Source organism: Euprymna scolopes, chromosome 17 (assembly GCF_053919585.1).
Source record: "Euprymna scolopes isolate OS-2025 chromosome 17, ASM5391958v1, whole genome shotgun sequence".
Lineage (NCBI taxonomy): Eukaryota > Metazoa > Mollusca > Cephalopoda > Sepiida > Sepiolidae > Euprymna > Euprymna scolopes.
In genome coordinates this window covers 30,088,211-30,111,287 of record NC_136498.1, presented here as the reverse complement: position 1 = coordinate 30,111,287, position 23,077 = coordinate 30,088,211, and the positions used below count along the sequence as shown (strand labels likewise).

The following is a 23,077-nucleotide window of genomic DNA, read 5'->3' as shown; positions in this document are numbered from 1 at the left end:
TACTGTGGCAATGGCAATTAAGTAGATACTGTTGATTTTACTTAAAATTCAATAATTCGATTTTTTAATTTAGCTCTAATAACGAAGCAGTACCAAACTAAAAATAATTTCAGTTTATTGAGAAAGGTGCTGGTTTTGTATTTCGTTTTACTTTCAGTTCCTATTCTTCCATAAAATTAATCTGAACTTCTGTTTCTGTAGCTGGAAAGTGGCATTTAAAAAGAATGTTCCTTAACCAGAGTGATAATACGAAAACAGAAAAGGTACACACAATATAGGTGCAATAGGACTGTTAAAAGTCAATTTCGCCCATTTTGTAATTACTGAGACATAATCCAAGCTTTAATTTTTTTTTTTTTAACGAATTTCATTAAAACTTTATTTTGCAAAGAATTTTTTATCGCATTGTTTAGTTGACACAACTGTCAAAATTTGAGAAAAGTAAATATGCACGACATTTCAAGGTTGTTTTTCTCTTGTTCCGAAATATTTGACAAATGTCAACAACTATTCGTTTTGGTTTTATATTTGACTGCTGCAATCTACAATATTTTTACACTATCTTCCAATGTTACTTCAGTTGAAACATAGTGGATAACACGAGAATAGTAGTCTGAAGAATCCAAATTCAGAATCCTTATCTAAAAAGTTGATAAATAAAAAAAATAAAAAACTGTCAAACAACAAAATTTATTTTTGGTGTACACAAGATGGTAAAAACTGCTGCAAACTAACGGCCCAATAGAAATGTCTCTACAAATCAGACAAAATATATCTCGTGCTCTTGTTAATGTCCCTACTGAAATCTTGGAGGATCCAAAATGGCAAACCTTAAAAAGATGCATGTACGTTTTCAGAAAAATGACAATCTATGATTATTCAAAGTGAAGAAAATTCTAAAAACTCTAAAGGAGACAAAATTTGCAATGCCAAGACACTTAAAGAGGTTTCACGATTCTGTCAATGCTTGCATAAGCGATGCACTTTTGCATACTGATGGGCTGGTAGAGACCTCCCCAAATCAAGAATTTCAAACAGCAAATTACACTTCGCCATAAAGTAAAAGTTCACAGTTCATGTGAGAAATTATGTTGTATCAGTAATTTCTTATACAACTTCCCGACTGGGAATTAATTCAAGCTCCCCACAATGAGGATTCAGTCATAGAAAGCAGGAGTTCCCAATAATACTCTCAGCCAGATAAAATGGGACGTTCCCTTGATAGAGATGAATATTTTGCGTCTTTCACAGACATTAAAACTGGAAACTTGGGAATCAATCACAGAATCTGATGAGTCTGATATACTTTCTGTTGGAATAAAGTGGGAATAGATCCCTTGAAATGAAGACGATTAAATAAAGTAGATTCAGTTCCACGACAAATTGGAAAATAATTTCTTGTGCCTTTAATTTGGCGTCTCTTATAATAATCATATTTGAATAAAATAAGGAAAAAAGAAAACATTTAATAGAACTCTCGAAATGGAAATGCAGAAATGCCGTAGGCATTTGTGAATTTCAACAAAGTATAGGTTTAAAATTATTTTAAAATTTAAGATCTTTTTAGAGAACTACAAAAGCACCAAACTTGCCACTTGCTTTGCACAAATTTATATTTTCACTAATAGGTGCATATTCAGGGGAAAAACCTTATGGTGTACATATTCATCAAGGAACAAAGTTACATTCCAAAAATTACGTAACTTTCCTTTTTGAAGAAAATCAAATTCTATGATTTTTAATGATCAAGTATTTTTGGTAGCTATTGAGGATCTCTTACAGAAATCTTGTAAATCGAATAGAGTTATCCGCCCTTGAATTTAAATGCATCTTAAATATTGTGTCTGGTTGCTCTCCCATCCCGCAAGTCAAAGTTTGATTTAAAAAAAAAAAAAAATCAATTTACATGATTTTTGTTCTGTGGAAGGTATGTTTATCGTAAACATTTTTCTGCATTTTCTATATATCGTTTTTTTGGGTTTTCTTTTTGTTTTTTTTAAATGAATTCAATTCTAAATAAGTACCAAATAATACCATCTGAAATTTTGCAAAACCATCTCTAAACACTTCAATACTAGAAAGAAACAAAATACTAAATTAAAAAATATCGATTAAGTTAAATCTTGTATTTTTATTAATACAAATAAAATAGAAAAACTTCTGGAAAAAATATTTAGTATATTGAAAACAAGCCCTTAAATGTTGCTTAGTCTTCATTCCAACAACTTGTTAAAGAGTCGTGCTTGTTGGAGATTGCACTGTCCATACTCAAGCGCGAAACTTATTAAAAGTCAAAAGATTTACGATACTTTAGAATTTTGATGCAAACCAAAACTTAAAGGGTTAGTTTAATATATATATATATATATATACACACACAGTGTTGGGGCAATTAATCAGAATCGGAGAAATCTGAACATTTGGATGTATCAGAATTAGAAAAATTGGCGCATATTTTCTGATGCCAAAACAATTTTTATCTTTTTTATTTAAATGTGCTTAAAGCAAAATCTTCGCTGGTAATAATTATAAAATAAATGGTATATATATATATACACACACACACAAGTAAAACCAAAAATCGACGTGTATTTTTTCATTTAGGAAACTAAATACATTGAGCACGCATTCTTACGGTAATCCTGGATAAAAACAACTATAATTTAGTATTTAGAGATTTATAAAGAATCGGAATCAAAAATTTAGTACAGAATCAGGAAAAATATTGGAATCGTCCAATCACTAATATAAAAGTCAATTTTTTTTTTTTAATAGTTGTCTTATTTTGTTCAAGCTGGGCATGGAGCATTCTACTAAATGCCAGATATTCACCGAGAGATCTTTTTAAGATTCAAACTGTTCATTTAAGTGCAATTGCTTCAAGTTCTCTTGCACTTGGTTCACCCAAATATATTTGCCATGTAGTTTTATAAAGTTTTTTTTTATGAATTTGGTTGTTCCTGTAATTACTAGAATGATGGAGATCTAAGATTCCAGTTTATTTTGATGTGGTACATAAGACGTTGGCATTTCGTCATCTTTTCACTTTCAGCTGTTCAAGCCCAGCATCATTCGGAACACTAACTTTTATTAAGGCTGCTTGTTTCTCCTTGTCTCATCACTGTGTCAAGTTTAATAGCTTCGTTTTTTTTGTTGTTTTTTTTTATATACCTAGCTGTAGGAATTGCATAGTCATAGTGGATGGTGTATGACTTATTTCCAACTGTTCTTTCTGGTAAACATATTCCCAGAACTTGCTGCTGCATTTGATATTCAACTTTTACAGATTACCCAGTAGAGATATTTATACACTCTTTTCACTTTTGTTTCATTTTACTTCAAAGTCCTCAGAAATCAAAGTGCCCCCCTTTCTAGGGCTAACACTATTTCCATACAAGATACATAGGATATTTGAACATTCCATTAAAGTTCTCCTTTACATCTAAAACACTGAGTTAGTAAAAAAAACTTTTTTCTCCCCAATTGACCATCTGAATGTTATAGTATACATTGTCTCATGGTCTTATTGGATTCCAAGACAAGAATTCATTTAGTTTGGTGGAGTATCCAATTTCATGTTGTTACTATAGGCAACATCACTTGGAGAATGTGCACCATTCCTCATAAAAGTCGGTGTGAGTTAGCCATACAGGAGATATTTGTAACAAATACTATGTGATTTTGAATATTTAGTCATGTTTTACTTGTAGGAAAAAGTATCCTCTTGCCAAGTTACCCTGACAAACCCTTGTACAGAGACCTTAAACACTATAGGATAGCTATAGCAAATGCTTCTATAAACCACTTTCCCATTTCATGCTAACCATGATTAGTTTATCTGGTTATCTTCAACTTTAAGGTGGCTGTCACTGAAACATTATCTTAAAATTAGTTTTAGTTTTCTAACAATTTCATTGAATAATTCAGTGGAAAACTATTTTCAAATGCTTTAAAAGGGATGAGAAGCTAAAAAATTATATTCGCAGGGCTCTACGGACAAATTTTTAGAGTACTTTTAATAACTAAATATTTTTGTTTACTAGCCAAGTAGAAAAGTTACTATCCAAACCGATGTGATTTTTGGAATATGATATTTTCGTTCTATGATGAGTATGTACATCAAAGATTTTTCTGTATTTTTTTTTTTTTTAAATAAGTGTAATTCTAAATTCACTGAATTTTATGTTAAAACTTGAAGTAAAAATTCTTCAGATGTTTTTATTTCAATAATTTGACTGCTGATTTTATTATAATAAAGCCTGAAAATATTTTTCACTGAATTTGAATGAATCTTTGGAAGATTGTTAGTTAAAAAAAAAAAAATCACAAAAAATAAGCAGTTTTATTATTTCTAGTTGCCACTTGGAAAAATTACTCGCAAATGCGATTTTTTTCACATGCAACATAAAGCCTCAATTCATAGTACTTCAGTGTCATCTCCCTTTTACATTTTTTATAGGCACATGTATCCACGTATCTCCAGTTTTCAAACTTTGGAATCTCCAAGACTAGAGGCGAACTCTGTAAATACTGAAACTCTCTGGATGCCAATTCATTACAAGTTTCTTAAGATGTAATTAAAAATAAAAAGGACGTTGAAAATTAACAGTTGCACATTCTTACAGCAGCCGCAAAATGTTTTTCAACTTAATTCAAAAATATTTAAAGAAAATTGCCCAGTTGAAAGTAACCAAGGCACTCAACAGCCAGGTGTTTCCTCTTGGCCTCAAAGTCACAAGGGTAAAGGCCATTGTTGAGATGACTTGTTCCCTGTTAATGGAGATATATCTTTGGTCTTGCAGAGTTGTTGAAGGTCCATCCTCACAGGCTTTGCTGCTCCCCTTTGAGAAAGGGGTTAGCCAATTGCTAATCATGTGAAGCACCTCTACCAGAGAATGCAAACGGAGCTACCCAGGATTTGTTTTGCACGCCAGAGTGCTCTTCCTTGAGGGCACTGGCTTTTCACTCCCACTCACTGATTCTTGTGTCACATCATCCCACCAAGTAAGGGAGATAAATAGGGTGTTGCTCACTAAGGGCATAACACTTTTGTCTGAAGGAAGTATGTATTATAATGAGCAGCAGAACGGAAAAGTGGTGAAGAAATGCAAGAAAAGTTACTTTTCTACCTACTTGGATAAGTCTTTGGTGTTTTGATTGATTTTAAAGTGCGAAATGCAAGTAGTGCTAAGTGTTTGCTAAAACGAAAACAAAAATGATGCTATGATGCTCTCATCTTTGTAGTTCCAAGAACCGCTCAAAAACTTAAATAAATATACTGAGAGTAATTCACCCAATAAATGTCACTGTGATATTTATTTGGCGGATTTGTCATTTTTATTTATTTTAGAGTTTTTGAGCAACTCTCGAGACTCCAAATGCGAGAGTATCATGGCGCCATCTTTGTTTTAATCTTAATTTAAGCGCTCAGTACTATTTCTGTTTCAAGCTTAAAACATTTTAAAATCAATGAAAACATGAAAACCATATCCAGGTAGGTAGAAAAGTAACTTGTCTTTGGTAACAGTTTTTTTTTGTTTGTTTTTTTGACCTCTTTCATTGTTGTCTGTAATAAAACATACTCCTAACTTATTTTGATAATTACAGAGGAATATTAAAGTTGTATGGAAGTTACAGTAAACAATTTACAGTTCAGGATAATTTAAACTTTTTTTATTTAGTAAATTAAATTGAGTATCATTTATTTCATGTTTTTTTATTCAAATTATTTCAAATTTACTGATAAAAAAAGCAAATCCAGAGACGCGCACCTGTTATTTTTGTTAACATTGTGTGATTAACAGCCGATAATTCGAATGTAAAAACTGCAATAACTTTCACCAAGCGCATTAAAAATTTAATTTTCTACTGACCTGTACAAATTTGAAATTGTGCAAACAAATAAGATTTATCATTTCTAAATTTATTATCGCTGACTTATGAAGTTCTCTTAACCAGGATAAACAATTTCTTTATGGTAATAGATTAGATTTGGATAATTCAAGCTGAAAAGAATTTAAAAAAATGATTTACCCTATTATTAAACCAAATACGTGGGGTGCTTTCCATTGATTTGGAGTGATAGAGCAAGTATTTTTTTTCTTAACTAAGGAATAAAGCTCCACAGCCAGCTGTGGACTAAGCAGTCAGTGTGTCTCGTGTTAAAAAAAAAAAATAAATGAAAGGCTTTGAACGAAATTTAACTTTGAAATTATAAATTTGGAAATTGTTTCAGCATGTTTAAAGTATACAGGTCGGTAGAAAATCATATTTTAAATTTGGTAAAAGTTATATCTCGGCTGTTAACTATAATACAATTTATTTATTTATTTATTTTTTAAATAAGGTCCAAAGCAAGTCACAATAATCACAATAAAAAATTTTAAAATGCGAAGTAATCGCAACGGCATGTTAAATCTATATACGAGCAGTTAAGTCTATCCACAGCTAAAAAACACAAAGGAATTAATCTCAAAAGACAAAACATTGTATTGTTCGGACTATTATTCTTGGTTATAGCATCAATGTTTCAACCAATGTAAACACCAATCATCAAGCTCAAGGTTTCCCTAAAATTGGGATCACAGAAACCCTTTCCTTTCGTTGTCTTATTCAGTTTCAATTTAAATTTTCAATTAGACATTTGATAAAATTACCTCTAACATAATGGAGACAAAATTTTGTCATGGTTGTAAAAATTTAAACAGACAATTTAACCTAAATTGAGTGTTCTTGACAAATATTTTCAGTCAGCAAAGATTGTTTATTTTGGCTATTTACAACTTCATAGGAATTATCCTCTTTTACAATTCAAACATTGTATTAAATGAACAACTCAACTCCAAGGAACAATTTCTAATCTTCACAGAAAATTCTTTCATTACCATTTCATCATGAAGTCTACCTACCAGGCTGGGCAGAAACAGCAAAATTACGCACCATAATTTTGCAAAGAGGAGATGAAACAACCTGTTATCCACCAGGTAAATTTCTTACAGATGAGAATAGCAGTTCGAATAATCTAAACCATCAATCCTCATCTAAAAAGGATAAAAATAAAACAAAATCTAACAGTTGACACTATTAGGTATCGATATTTTTGTTCTGTTACGTTTAACAGCTGGTTAAAACAATACTTGCATTGTTCATTTCAAAAATTTGATACAAACAGGACGGACTTCGGATTGAAAGAAAAATGATTCAAAGTCTATTATCTGTCCTTGGTCGGGAAAATACTGAAGCAAGACACTGTCTACCTTTAGGAGGCCGGACGTGATTGTATTTATTTTCTATTCTCTTCCCACCAATATTGGGCGTGGTGACACTAGATCGATTTAACAAGGTCGAGATGCAGCTACCCGTTCAGTCTCCAAAAGGGAACACTCAATGGCGTTGCCCACCAATGTTTGATTTTCAGGCAATCGACAATGGAACTCAAATTTCAAAGAATTGGAAGGCCCCATGATGCCAGTGAACGAATAGATACTCTTTTTTTGTTCCAGCTTAGGATGGGGTATCCGGTAGGATAGTAGACATTCACCTGCTATCTTATACATTCTAACAGAGATATCAAGATTCTAACCGTCTCTTTAAGTACAATTGTTTAGAGCTCTCTTGCACTTGGTTCACAGTATATTTGCCAGGTAATTTGTGTAATTCATTTCATGAGTCCAGTTGCTCCTATAATTTGGTCCTAGATATGACCTTAAACTATATCCAGTGGTGAGAGCTCACTTACGGGCTTCGGAATCACCCTTTAATTGCATTGCTCCCAGGTCCACTTTGACCCGGAGTGCAGTAGTACCTGTTAGAGTCCCAACTATGGGTTAAATAGAAACTTGTAAACAAATATATTCTATTAAAAAGTTTGGGTTTGTATTACTGTACACAGATTCGAAAAAGTTGTCAAAAAACAAATATAGAACAAATAAATGTTATCAAAGGCAAGATAAGTTACTTTTCTACCTAACTGGATATATTTTTTGTGTTTTTATTCAGTGTAACATGTTTATTCAGCTCGAAAAACATGCAGTGTTTACCGATGTATTGGAAAATTCAAAATGGCAGCCGACTCTCTCGGAGAGGGTACGGTTGGGAAAAGGTATTATAAATAATAAACTAGACAAAATACTGTTAGAAAACAACCGAATATATGTCAAGTTATTGAGCGAATTTCTAACAGTATTTTGTCTAGTTTATTATTTATAATAGCTTTTCCCAAACGTACCCTCTCCGAGAGAGAGTCGGCTGCCATTTTGAATTTTCCAATACATCGTTAAACACTGCATGTTTTTCGAGCTGAATAAACATGTTACACTGAATAAAAACACAAAAAATATATCCAGTTAGGTAGAAAAGTAACTTATCTTGCCTTTGATAACATTTATTTGTTCTATATTTGTTTTTTGACAACTTTTTCGAATCTATGTGTACAGTAATACAAACCCAAAAGTTTTTCTTCAAAATCTTTGGATTCGGCATTAAATAACCTGAAAAGGGTTGATATGCCGTAAAACAAAAACCAACCAATGATAATTACTTAATGCTTCTGTTAGAGGGCCTGATACCCAAGTATAATATTTTGTCAACTAAATGTAAACATTAAACTTAAAAAGTGGAAGGGCTATTTTTGGATTTTCGGTACTTGTGCAGTTTACGGAATGTGCTGAAATTAAGTGGTCATTTTTAAAACTAAAAGAAAATGTGAACGAAATATAACAAACATGACCAAACGCAAAATAACTTCTGCACGCAAAGCTGTGTTAACTTATTTTAGAGCGTTTATTTATTTCGAAACAAAAGCGTTAAATCTCGATTTCAAACAAAAAAGTACTTATGCATCCATGTTACCGCGCTGAAATAACGTTATTTAGAAATCCATTCTTGGGGAGGGTGTTTTGTAATTTTACTTTCATCTAGCAATTAAACAAAAACAAATATTTTGTAAAAAATTGAATTTTGAAAAAAAAACAAAAACAAAAAACAGCGCAGTAACAGATGCATAAGCATCCCATTTGAACCTTTGGGTACTAGTGCAGAGAGTGATCCGGACGTAAATAATGTTATTTAAAAAGCCATTCTTAACATGGCGAGGGGAGGGTGTTTTGTGCCTATTCTATCCTTAAACCTTACAATTGAGTAAAAAAAAAAAAAAAAAAAATTCAAAACTTTAATTAAACTTGGAAATAAGATTTAAAAAATAGCGCGGATCACTCAGTGCACTAGCACTAAGAATGGTTTTCTAAATGTTATTTCAGCACGGTAACAAAAAAGTATAAGTACCGAAAAATCGAATGTCACAAATCGTGCGATAATGTAATGTTCTACCAGTTTTTTTTGGTTTTTTTTGTCGTCGAGGCTAAACATGGCTGTAATTAAAGTCATTGACACTGCTTTTGCTTTGAAGTAAATAAACGCAGTTATGTTTACGATTGCCGTTTCCACTTCACTTCCCGTTCCTCATTCGTTTCTTTTTACGGTATCTTGTTTATTAAATTGTTAGGTGATAGTGCAGAATATGTGAAGGTCCAGGAAGACCACCCTCTCCACATGACATTATTTAGAAAACATTTACATGTGGAGGGTGAGGGACAATCGGAATAACGTGAAAACAGTAATCGTAAAGATAACCATAAATGCTTTAAAGTTAAACGCGCATGCACGCGCACGCACACACACAAAACTTATCCCGAACTTATTTTGCCTTTGGTAACGTTTATTTGTTGTATATTTGTTTGCTGGCTTTTGTTAAAAATGACCTCATAACATCTTTTAGAAACCCATGAGAGGAAGGGTGGTTGAGTCAACCAGTAACCACTGGTTGACTATGTACTTTCAACTAACAATTTATCGGAAAAGTTAACTTGAAAATCCTATCTAAAAAATAACATTGTCTGTAAAACTGCAGAAGTACCTGGTTTTCAAATATCTCATTTTCAATGTATAGAGTGAAACTTAAAAGAAAGGGGGGAAAAAAATTCAATCCTTGTGAAGAAGGAGCACCCAGAGATTTTTTTTTTTTTTTTTTTTTAATTAATAAGGAGTTTTGACGACGATCTCGGTGTCAGCCAGAGACAATTACTGAAGCGGTTTATGATTTAAAAGCATCATGTAAAACTTTGAGGGGTTATTTCTTTAACCCTTTGCATGTTTAGTGTCCTATCATTTTACAGCTTTCAAATCGTAAACGGTTTCGATCATTCCCCGGACCAACACCGAATTCTCCGTCAATACCCGGAACCGACTCCACAAGAACTTAAAATCGTCTACTGCATATTCATCACAAATGCCAAAAGATGAAAAAAATATTCATAAAAATAAATTAAATAAACCAACTTTTTCATTCAGACATACAATAAGGCTGACGTCTTTTTTTTTTTCATGTAGTTAAAAAACAAACACAAAACAACGATGACAATACTTTAAAAGTATAGATATACATTCATACATGTCTGACAAGCAGGCAAGTAGAATGTATATGAGAGAAAAAAAAATTTAATAGAGGGACAAACCCGAAAACGGGACAAATGGAAAAAAGGCGGTCACACTATAGAAAAAAAAAGTTCAATGTGGTCTTCGGCTACTTACCTTATGTTTTTTTTTTTCGTTTTACAAAACGAATATTCCTGATTATCTTTTTCGTTGAAGTATACTTTGCCAATCAATTATTCTTTTCTATACGTATTTTATTTGTTGACGGGAGTGATTAAAGTCGGCTTAATCACTACCGGGAATGAACAGAAAATGGGGTGAAAAAGAAGGAAAACCACCTGCTCTTCAAGTAAACGTCTTCTCCTTCTTTTTTCTTTTTTTTTTTTTTTTTTTTTTTTCTTTCTTTCTTTCTTTATAATTGCGGAAGTTGAAAGTTTGACGCATGCGGGTTAAAACATACCGGAAGTCAATCTCTAATCTTCCGGAAGTAAAAACACAAATATATATAACAAAACCTCCCAACTATAACTTGTTTACTTACAAATTAAAATTTTAACAGACTATATGAAATATGGACTTAATTAGTTTTGAATAAATTATATACTTAAATAAGAACTAAACATCAACATGCTTATTATATTTAAATGTTTACAAACTTTTCAGGAGAAAAAAATACCGGAAGTCAATCTCCAGTGTTTGGCAGATGGGAAACTCATAACAAAAACTCAGAATTCTTAATTTACTAGAGCACGATTTTAGTTTTATCATCCGGCATGAGATACAAACTTATTTAAACCTAGTATTTTTTAGAACTATATTCTCAAATAGAAATTCAATCATCAAGATGCTTATTATATATAGGCTATAAGTTTATCAATAAGTTTTCTACCGCCTTAAATTCCTATTTTATTTTTTTCCTGCGAGTATCGTTTTAACACAAGCACGAAAATGACACAAGCAAACGGAGATTTGGAGCGAAGAGTAACAGAATTGGTTGCAGAAATTATGGTATGAAAACATTTAATTTATTTAACTTTTCGGTGCTTATACACGTAAGTTACCGTGCTATAATTATAATAGTATTTTCATATTAAATTCACGATTTACGATATTTTTTTTTTTATTAAATTGTTAGGTGAAAGTACAAAATAGTTACAAAAACAACCTCTCCCCTTCCATGTTAAGAATGGGTTTCTAAACAATAGCGTTTTTATTTTGGCGCAGTAACGTAGATAGGTAATAAGGGCAAACTCGCCGATTGTTAATATAAAGTTTCTTAAAACATTCGAATAAAATTAGTGTATGTAAAGTTGGCAAATGTGTAGTTTAGCGGCGTAAATTATTTGACCGACCAAAAATTATAAGTATTTATTTTTATATAAAACTCATTATTAGACACTAACCTTTTTCGGGCTTTATTTCAGCCTTAGTGTCACTAAGGCTGAAATAAAGCCCGAAAAAAATGTCGGTATTTTTTTTTAGATTAGGTCCACCTCCACAATTTTCGGTAAATTTTTAGTTTAGGTCTATCTCCACAATTTTCTTTTAAATGACGACTTAGGTTTGTATTATTGTACACAGATTCGAAAAAGTTGTCAAAAAACAAATATATAACAAATAAATGTTATCAAAGGCAAGATAAGTTACTTTTCTACCAAACTAGATATATTTTTCGTGTTTTTATTCAATGTAACAATAACATGTTTATTCAGCTCGAAAACCATACCGTGTTTACCGATGTATTAGAAAATTCAAGATGGCGTCTGACTCTTTAACACGGTAAGTTTGGGAAAAGGTGTTATAAATAAAAAACTGGATAAAATACTGTTAAAAACTCGCTCAATATGTTACCGTGACATAGGTTGACAATGTCAACTTGACATATATTCGGCGGATTTTTAATAGTATTTTGATTAGTTTTTTATTTATAACACCTTTTCCCAAACTTACCGTGTTAAGAGGGAGTGAGGCACTGAGGCAGGCGGCATCTTGAATTTTCCAATACATCGGTAAACACTGTATGGTTTTCGAGCTGAATAAGCATGTTACATTGAATAAAAACACGAAAAATATATCTAGTTAGGTAGAAAAGTAACTTATCTTGCCTTTGATAACATTTATTTGTTATATATTTGTTTTTTGACAACTTTTTCGAATCTGTGTAGAGTAATACAAACCCGACGACTTTTATAGGTTTTTGACTATGCTGAGTACGGAAATCGCATTGAAATTTTGCAGAAATAAGTAGTTAGCGAGATATAAAAAAGTTGTATTATGCATTGTATTCTTTGGCGGCCATCTTTGTTACACGCGTAGATTTGTTTATGGCGCGCGCATGCACATAACAAATATAGCCGCCAAAGAATACAATGCATAATACAACTTTTTATAACTCGCTAATTACTTATTTCTGCGAAATTTCAATGCGATTTCCGTATTCAGCATAGTCGAAAACTGAAAACAGTCGTCATTTAAAAGAAAATTGTGGAGGTGGACCTAATCTAAAATAATACCCAATTTTCTTTAAAATTATGCCTTTTAAATTTACCGTTTGCATGGTATTAACCCCTGAACCCAGGGACTATTTTCCGCCATTTTACAGCTTCCGTTTACGCTATGGCTGTTAAATGTGTCTTCGCATAGCAAACTGCCTTCTCACATGGCGTACGGCGAATCATTTCGTGGAACATTTAAAATTATATATATATATATATATATAATTTTTTTTTTTTTTTTTTTTTTTTAAATTACATTACAAACAAAGGCACATTACCACTTTGGTGTAGGGGGCTACTATCAGGGGCAACAACTACTGGGGTACTATGTTGGGATTTGGGCAGCAAGATGTCTGTTCACGTTACACTTCTGCATGTCAGTACAGTTGGGGAAGCAGTGGCCTGGAATGGAATTCCAGAGTTTAGCGGTTCTGGGGAAGAAGCTATTGGAGTAGAAAGATCTTTTACATCTAGGGATTTCTACTGTGTGGGGGTGGGATTTAGCTGCCTGTCGCATTTGTCGAGGGTGTCTACGTTGTGGGGGGGGGCATAAGTGTCTGCAGTTCGCCAGAGCATTCACCATTAAAATACTTGTAGAACAGGCAGAGGGATGCAGCGTTTCGTTGATGGGACAGAGGCTGAAGCTTAGATGCCAGTTCAGGGCCTATCTGACTAGGGACTCTCTTTTGAACCTTGTCTAAGAGCGAGAGACTAGTAGCAGGCACCAGCCCAAATGTGACAGCAATACTCCATACATGGGCGAATGGTGGCCTTATAGAGGTACAGGATACTTCCGGGTGTTAGTAGTTTTCTATGAAAGAGAAAAGCACTTTAAGTGGTGGTGGTGGTGGGGGGGATTTTTTTTTATTGGCGGACTATTTAAAATTAGAAGAAAAAGTTGTTTAAAACAAAATTTTTAAAAAATACATTATAGTACTTTTTTTTTTTTTTTGTCTTGCATAGATTTTAATGCATTTTAAACAGTTTTCACGAGCGGTTTACAAAAACATAAGCACTAAGCATGTTTGTTTTTTGTTCCTTTTTTTTTTTTTTTGAGGGAGGGTTCAATTATAGAACTTGTGTGGTTTAACAGGTGCTTCTGCAGTTTAATTAACCGTTTTGCCGTAAGTAACGCGCCGACATTTACCGATCAGAATGCCATTTAACATTTTTAGATTTTACTGTTTTCTGTTTACATTGGGGGGGGGGGTGTTGGGGCGCCCTCTCCCCCAATGTAGAAGCACCTGTTAAGCCACAAGTTCTATAATTGAATCCTCCCCCCCAAAAAAAAATAACGGAAAACATAAACATGTTTGATGCCTATGTTTTTGTAAACTGCCCGTGAAAACTTTGCTTTAGATCAATTAAAAATTTTGTTTTAAACAACTTTTTTTTTTCCAATTTTAAATTGTCTGCCAATGAAAAAAAAAATTGAAAATTCTATGCTCTGAAAAAAAAAAAAGTTTTCAACATTATCCTGCCCCCACTTGGAATGCTTTTCTTTTTCATATAATTTTAAATGTTCCGCGAAAGATTTGTACACCATGTGAGAAGGCAGTGTGCTATGCGAAGACACATTTAACAGCTGTCATTAATGCTACCGAGCGCAGCATCAACGGAAGCTGTAAAATAGTCCTTGGGTTCAGGGGTTAATACCATGCAAACGGTAAATTTGCGACGGGTTTATTAGATTCGTTGTCAGCGACCTCCATTACTCCTAAAACACAAATTAGAGTAGTTGGTTTTCTGTTGTAGTGTATCGCTATATTTACCAAATTTAATTTTTATTTATCAAGGCCGCCATCTGGTTTTGAAAATTTGGTTTTTTTAAGCTCTTTACAAGAGCCTATAAATGCATGTTTTTCATCATGTTTCCCCCCCCCCCCGACGATGATCATAGATTACAGACTTAATCATATTAGAAAAATAAATTTTGAAAAATAAATTTAATGATTTAAAAAGGAAGTGCACTTTCTCGTTATAGCATTCTAATCACGTGACACGTCGGTAAAGAAATGGGCAGTAAGTCTGGTAGCAATGACGTAGAATGTTACAGCAAGAAAGTGAACCCCCCCCCTTCTTAAAAGTCACTAAAAATTTTTTTTTTCTAATTTTTTTTTTCTTCTATTATGATACTTAAGTCTGTAATCTATGATAATCGTTGAAAAAAGTTAAAGATGTAAAACACACATTTTTAGGGGGATGGGTACTCTCATACAGGTCCGTCCTTGTCATCTATCTTAACAAGCACCTTCTTTTCGCCTTGAGTGATAAAAAAATTTGGTGCCAGTTCCTTTTTTAAATCTCTATTATTCTAGCATATATTTACACCTTTCAAACGTGTTCTTTTGATTACATGCGTAATCCTAAATCCATTTAAAACTCAAACTGGTTCCTCATTTAATAATCTCCTATATATAATAATTTGATTGCAGCCCCTCTGGACCAAATTACAGTAGGTGTGCAATAACAGATGCCACATGCAAATTTATTATGTCTAAACTTTTATCCACCATCTTATGTAACATTTGAACGCCGTTACAGACACATTTATTCGTTATAATAAAATCCTATCTTACTGTTATATATTGGTTATCATTGAAGGCACCATTTACGTTTTCTATATAACATAAGAAGATTCCGTGTGCGTATGATTGTCTCTAATATAAATGGTTGTGTGTTTGATTATCATAAAGGGAATCGTGTGTGTGACATGTATTTTCAGAACCTACCTCTGCTTCTTCGATGTTGGACCATCTGGAAATTTCTCATACTGGAGGGAGACTTGATACCTGTTTGACGAAGATTTATCACTCCAAGACGATGAATGGGTTTTATAGTTTTTATTTCACTTTCCCCAGAGGTCCTGCAGAAGTGGAAGTGAAATCGGCTTGTGTGGGTTCTTCTTCTACACACGTCAGCGTTCGTCTCCCCCCTCCCCAGTTAAGAGGGGGAGACAACGGAAAAACCGTCCGTCTTCTTCAAAGCCCAAATCAAATCTCACCGATCCAGCCAACCTGACCACGTCACACATACATAATCTGGTCAGCTGACCTTCGGTTCTGGTAAACGTGTCTACCTCCACGTTTACTCACCTCTCTCTCTCTCTCTGTCTCTCTCTGTCTCTGTCTCTGTCTGTAACATTACTTCCTACGAGTGACATCACGATTGCCAAGATCTATAGATGAAGTAGTTTGTATTTTCCCTTTTACCTGAAAAGTCCTCCCACTCTCTGGATAAGGACCGGGTAAATATATAACCATTATAACTATATTGACTTGACATCCTTATTAACAGGATTAAACACTCGGACAACTACCATTGCAATTCACTATTTGAAAATAATGATTTCTCCCCAATAATATTCCGCCTATTCTCATTTGCTGCAACCATGAAATCCTATTATTCCAAATTGTACACAAACATACAAAAAATCAACACCACAGCCCTTATTCAATATGGCCAATTGCCAATGCTAAAATGAACTAATCTCTTTTTAAATCATTTATATTTTTTTCTGTCATCGCTTTTCCTTTATTTTACAGACTGAATTTACAAAAATTAACAATAACATTTAGTTAAGATACACATGTCATTACGCATTATTTGGATTTACATTATTTACACATTAACGTTCAACTAAATTGAACACATACTTTGTGACCATCACCAAGAAAAATATTGCAACAATATTTTTCTTGGGGATGGTCACAAAGTATGTGGTCAATTCAGTAGAACGTTACAATTAGAAACTGATCCCCCGACGATTAGTTATAAAAACGTTTTACAATTTTACTTTTTCCTTGTCTGAAAGTTAAGTTTATTATTGATGAGATTAATGTGATAAAAAAAAATGTAAATTGTGGAATTTACGGGGGGGGGGGGTCACAAACATCCGGTGAATTTCTTAAGAGTCAAAGTGGCACAGTCTGGATTGAGGTGATTAGGCAAAAAAAATTTTTTTTTTAATAGTTTTCATGATTTCGAAAGTGAAAAATTATTTTTTTTAACTTTTCACTTTTGAAATCATAAAAACTCTTTTTATATAAAACCTGAATTACATCCAGATAAATTATCATTTGCATTACTTTTCATTCATTTGGTATTTGACTACATTTACGCCACTTTTTTTTTTTTTTTTTTTTTACTTTGTCTATCAAATAATTTATGCTGCTGAAGTACAAATTTCCCCTTTATTACATTGCCTACTGATACACTTATCTGTTATATATTGGCTTTTCTTTTTATTTTATTTTTTTTTAATATAGTAATTTTTTGTTTAGTTCTCTTTTCAGAACTCCTTTTCCACACTGCTCAGACATTAACTTTTTTTTTTTTTTTTACCTTACCACCAACTACAATATTTCCTTTAAACTGATGACTTCTACAGGTTTTAGATTATGCTGAATAAGATAATCTATTTTAATTTTGGAGACAAGTTGTTTTCAAAATATGAACTGCATTATGCACTGTAATTCACTGTTCTACGCACGCGCAATAAAAAAGTGTACTTCTCTCCGCACACACTGCCACTACGACAATTTTTTTTTTTTGGTGTATAGTCTTTGCAAGTGGGTACAGTCAAAAATACCCATAACATAACCATTTTTATTTTATATAAAAATAAACTATGACTATTCAGAATCATAGACGACTAAGTGCGATCGTACCAGTGTCAAGTGAAAAAATGTTCTGATTACCAAACCAAACTTTCCATTTTAGTGTTTTGGTTTAGTTTAAAATAAGCAAATTGACATGAAAGAAAATATGTGAAACTTTTGAACACGTTTTTATTTAATTTTTAAATATATGTTACGGATTTATTTTAAACTAAAACAGGAAGTTCAATTTGGTAGTCGGAACATACGATCGTTCTTAGGGTTGCCTATGCTTTCTAATTACCTAAATTACTGTTCTGCGTGTGTGTAGGGGGGTATTTCATAAAAGTTACCACATGAGAGTATCTGATTTATTCTTTTGAAACTGGATTAAAAGTTGTTCAAAAATTGGATAATCTAAAGATGACACAGAGTGAAACTAGCCAAAGAGCAAGATTGCAAAGATAAAAAAAAGTTAATTTGCGACCCTCTTGTTAGGTCTATTAATTGTTAACCGTCAATCCGATAATGAACTGACAACAACTTGGGTAGATCTCCAGTAGTGAGAAAGGTTTTTATAACAATTGAATTCGGCCTTCTACTGGAATAGGTTCCTTGCAATAAGCTGCTTTTCACGTTCAGTGTTGGGATAAAATACTCTGTTGCCTGCAGCTACACTAGTAAGTCATCTGCCCTTTCTACTTTTACGTACTCTCTCCCAACAAAAAGAAAGACAGGTGGGATGGGAAAAAGATGTATAACCGTACCAGTGCTAAGCAACTTTGGCAACTTTGAGGCAATAATGGTCCAGGATACCCTTATTTTGCACCTTAGCTGGAGTTCTATTGTTGGTTGTAGTTTTCATCATACCTACAACTATGATGTTATTGAATAGATGAAGTCTATTCCTCTATCTTCTTGAGTTGCACGATCGCAACAGTACCACTTATGTCTTGCAGATGGTGTTATTTAAATGCTTGTTCAAAGTGACAAAATTCGTCTCTGCAGTATCATGTCTTGGTTCCCTGGAACACAATTTCCATAAGTGTTGGTTCAGCCTCAGCTGACAACTGACATAAACTGCCGGAATATGCTGAGCGTTGATCAAGTTAATTAGCCAATTAAAAGGTAATAACAAATGTGCTTAACCAATACAATTCAAAGCAGATGACTTTTAATAAATTGAAAGTAAAAATATTAGTTTTTAATCACGTACAAATTTAATCCGTTTAATTCTAATCCTAAAAAAAACTATTTTCATTTATTTAAAATGAAATGATTTAAAAATTGGTTATATTTTATTTTATTGTTTTTCTTTTCTTTTCTTTTTTTTCGTTGTAATCAGTATCCAATAAATATTATTTTTTTGTTTCCTACTGTCTTTAAATTTGATCAGCGTTCTGCATATTCCGGTGGTTTATGTCGGGTGTCGGTCGATCCTGAGCCAACATGACAGAAATCCAGTGCGCAAAATATAAAACACTGAGCTGATAAATCGTAATGAGAAATCTGAAAAATTTTAAGCTTATTTTTTATTTAAAAAAAAACAAAAAAAAAACGATTTTTATCTTTTTTTTTTCTTTTTTGACTTGGTTTTCTGTTGCTGGTAAAGGTGAAAAATATAAATAAAAATCTCACAATAAGTTTATTAAAATTTGGGATACAATACATAAAAGGAAAACATTGCGAAATTTATCAAATTCAAAAGAAAATTATATCTATATTTAAAGTAGATAAGAAGTGTTTGGTAAACCTCCCTCCCAAATAAATTTTTTGGGGCGATTTCAGAATCAGGAATGTAGAAAGGATGTAATTGTATTTTGCAATCAAGGAAAATATTGAAAACCTCGCATCACTAGTAAATATAGAACAGTTGGAGGCAAGATAAGGTCAAAGATAACATGAGAGAAATTGATAATAATGGGCGAAAGAAAGAGGGATAAGTAAAGACCCTGGCCAGAGATAGGTAAATCTGAAAGTCAATTTCTAAAAACCGTCCAACGTATGCCAGCATATTAAAACAGACATTAAACTGATGAATCTTTTTTTTTATCTGATCACAATTGTAAGCAAATAACTATCTTTTGCCTTTATTCTGCTTTGTTGGCCTTTGTGCTAAGACAAAGATAAACTCTAAGAAGATAATAAAAAGATAGTTTAGTTTCGTAACACTGGAACCAGTATTCAACACAACACCGTAAATGAGGAGACCGGTTTATTGACTATATTGATAAAAGACGGAAACTGTTTGTCTGCAAATTTCTTTTATATTGTTAGACCAATAAACGTTAAACTTAGTGAAAATAATAATCTCTATGTTATTAGGTTATCTTTGTTGTCAGCCGGTAATTGTTTTTATAGTAAGAAAATGGAATATTTACAGGGTGTAATGATAAAACTGTCACTCTAGAAAAGACAACATGATCCCATTTCCATTTGACACCGGTTTTCTTTTGTTGCAGACCATCTACTAGTTGGCCAGTTGTGTACAAATCCCAAAAGCGATAGGAGCCTTCTATCATGTCTGAAAGTGACACAATGTTCAACGAGCGAGATCAGAGATATGCCACTGTACAATTCATGGTCTCTACCGATCCAAGTTATGACAACAGGACCATTGCCAGTACCTTCAAAGTGAAAATCCGGATGGTTCAATGCTTGAAGGCACAGCTTGATGTATTAGACGATCCATAGTTATGGTCTTTAGTGTAGTTTCAAGTGAGGACCACGTCGTGCCACATCACATCGTCGAAGTCGGCTTGAAAATCAGCACCAAAGTGTACCTGAATGTGCTGAAGAGTGTGATGATCCTCTGGTGTAATCAGGTGGCCGCTGGCAGACCCTGGGTGTGGCAGCAGGGTTTGGCACCGGATCACAAGTTCAAAGAGACCCAGGCTTAGCTTCAGAAGGAGTGCTACGACTTTGTGCTCTTCTCTCATTGCCCCCCCCCCTCCCATCCTCCTCCTCTTCTAACCTAAACTCGATGGACTACTTTGTTTGGTCATATATTGAGAACAACACCAAAGCCAGTCTGATTGCCGCCATCACTGGTGCTTGTGGGAAAGATATGCTCTCAGTTCCAGACCTGTATTGAGGCAGTGATTGAGGCTGAAGGCAGCTACATTGAATAGAGGTCAGGTCTACTACATAATCAAGTTACCTGAATTGATTTTTTTTTTTTTTTTTTTTTTTTTCAAGAAAAAGTTTTAAAATAAAGCTGTAGTGTTGTTTTCTTCAAAGTACAGGTCTATGCATTTTTCACCAAGTGAATGAGAAGTTTGGTTATGTTTGCATGTCAGTTGCATGCTAACTTCCGTCACATGTGGATTTCATGAGTAAAATATTTATTGCATAAAAATAATTCTGGCGGTGATGTGAATTTATTTTTTGTGCATTAGTGAGTAATATTACTATTTTATAAATCTTCAAGATTGGAACCATAATTTTAAGAAAATAAAGCGTACATTTTTTTTTTTTTTTTTTCTTTTCTGGCAAATAATTTATTACAAGTGTCAAACATTACTGTCTAGTCAGAAACAAACATCGATTTTGCTGATATATTGCTATTTAGGCCTCTTGCTGAAACTCCAACAAGATAACTTTATATGTTAAATGACTTTTATAACCTGACTTTAAAGGTCACGGAAATATAAGAAGTCTAACACGAACACCCATTTCTGCTAGTGTTTTATAAATAGCTACAAATAAATGAAAGCGCATAAAATATTTACTTTGACATTGTGTACAACTTAAGGTCGCTAATGACATAAAACATATCTCTTTGTAGTTTCTACTAAAAGAAGTCTATAAAAAAAAAAAATACTTTCCTGCAAAATATAACCTTGACCTGCCTTTTTAATGACAGTAGGACAGTCAAGTGATAGTTGTATTATTGGTGCCTGTGAGATCGTATTTAATCTCTGTTCCTTAACTTGTTTTACTAGTTTTGCCACATTGTTTTTTTGTCTTTTGTACTTTATCTATTATGAGTACAAATTAAACTCAACATTTCATAATGATGCGTAATAAGCTTTGGGAATGTCGACTTGCTATTTTATTAAGAATGCTATTCATAGCACACCTAATAACAGCAGGATATATGTTAAATTTGCAACTCCCAGTGAAAGATTTATGATCTGTTCCATGATTGCCATACACTGTCACCATAACCCAACCCAATGTCGACAATAGCTGGAATGTGACTCGATTTCGTTCTATGACTTTCTTATTATAGGAAGTGAGACATACAGATCTGCTGGCTTCCTGGTCTAAAACCCATCAATCATTGATGATTTCGTTTTTCCTTTCCCTTTGCAAAACTCAATCATGTTCTATAAAGTAAAAAAAACAAAAATTTTCCTCTATAAAATAACCAAACTAAACACCATAAATATTTTTAAGATATAAAGAACTTGAAGCATTAAAACTTTTTTTTTTTTTCTAAAATTACTGTATTCGACATTAAATAATCCAAAAAGGGTTGACATGCCAAAATTAAAACAACCAAACCATAAAGATTCCCAGATTTGGAATTGGCACTGTGCAGTCTCTAATAGTGATGCCAGAAAGATCTCCATCTGTGGTCTAGGCTCTACGATTTTCACTCTTTTTTTTTTTTTTTTTTTCCATTTCTGACCGAGTACTTTTAAAAAAATTTTTTTATCCCTCTTTCCCTCAAGTCCATTTTTATTACTTTGTTCTATATTTTGTTTGACCCCCCCCCCCCCCCGTATTAAACCTACTACCTCAGTTAATAACTGGATTATTTGGACTATGATCATATTCAAGTCAAATGTAAACAAGTTTTTAATCAAATTCTATTCAATTTTCACCACTACTGATCATTGTTATTGTTTCACTGACCACCTTACAGTTATTAATCCTTATCCTCTAGTGGCTTTCAGGCGTTGATAAGTAGTAACTCCCTTGTAAAATTAATAATAATAATGACACCAATTTCTCTGTCATTTTAATTTTCTTTTATAATGATCATAGAGTTCTTATTTAGTTGCCTAACCACTAGGGAAGAGTGAGAAACAGTCTGTTTTTTAATGTGCAGAAAGTCCAGGTCTCCAAAAATGAGGCGTACTAAAATGGAAGAATAGGACCAAGATAAAAAAAAAAAAAACTGCTTCAGTCTGTAAAGATTTCTTCTTTACTGACTAGGAACAAAAAAAAGATGGAAGTCTAGTATTAGAACTAAGAGAAATAGTGAGAGGAGTAGAGAGAGAAATAAGATAGAGGAAAAAGGGAGATAAAAATGTAAGAGAAATGAGAAAGAAAATGAAGAGGAGGGTACAAGGGAATGCACTGCTTTTGCTACTATTTATGTTATGGAAAGCAGACTTAGTTTTAAATGCATGTTGTGTGGAGGAGGTAGAAGGCATGTTTACACGAGTGTCATTTTCAAGTTAACAAAAAAAAAATAACTTACTCGAAAAACAACAAACAAAACAATGTAAACCTGTCTATTTTATTGTTGAGTTGTTTGTGACGTTAACCCAAATCAATATGAATCCTATTAATTATTATTAGGAAAATATTATATATATT

General features: G+C 33.0%; 2 protein-coding genes across 4 annotated transcripts in view; one reads left to right on the top strand and one right to left on the bottom strand.

The window, feature by feature from the left end:
* The window catches only part of LOC145296726 (myosin regulatory light polypeptide 9-like), a 195,347-nt gene extending 184,494 nt beyond the window's left edge, over window positions 1-10,853 (bottom strand). The window contains exon 1 of the mRNA XM_080142732.1: window positions 10,588-10,853. The gene's annotated coding sequence lies outside the window, so the exon portion shown is untranslated. The remainder of the gene's footprint in view (window positions 1-10,587) is intronic.
* Window positions 10,854-11,121: 268 nt separating this feature from the next.
* LOC145296725 (mediator of RNA polymerase II transcription subunit 23-like) overlaps window positions 11,122-23,077 on the top strand; it is a 171,730-nt gene continuing 159,774 nt past the window's right edge. For 2 of the 3 annotated variants that reach the window (XM_080142729.1, XM_080142727.1), the window contains exon 1: window positions 11,122-11,439. In XM_080142729.1, coding sequence (XP_079998855.1) covers window positions 11,380-11,439 — 60 coding nt within the window. In that variant the 5' untranslated portion in view covers window positions 11,122-11,379. Of the gene's footprint in view, window positions 11,440-22,859; window positions 22,983-23,077 lie in introns of those variants that run through there. The other variant, XM_080142730.1, reaches the window with a different exon arrangement.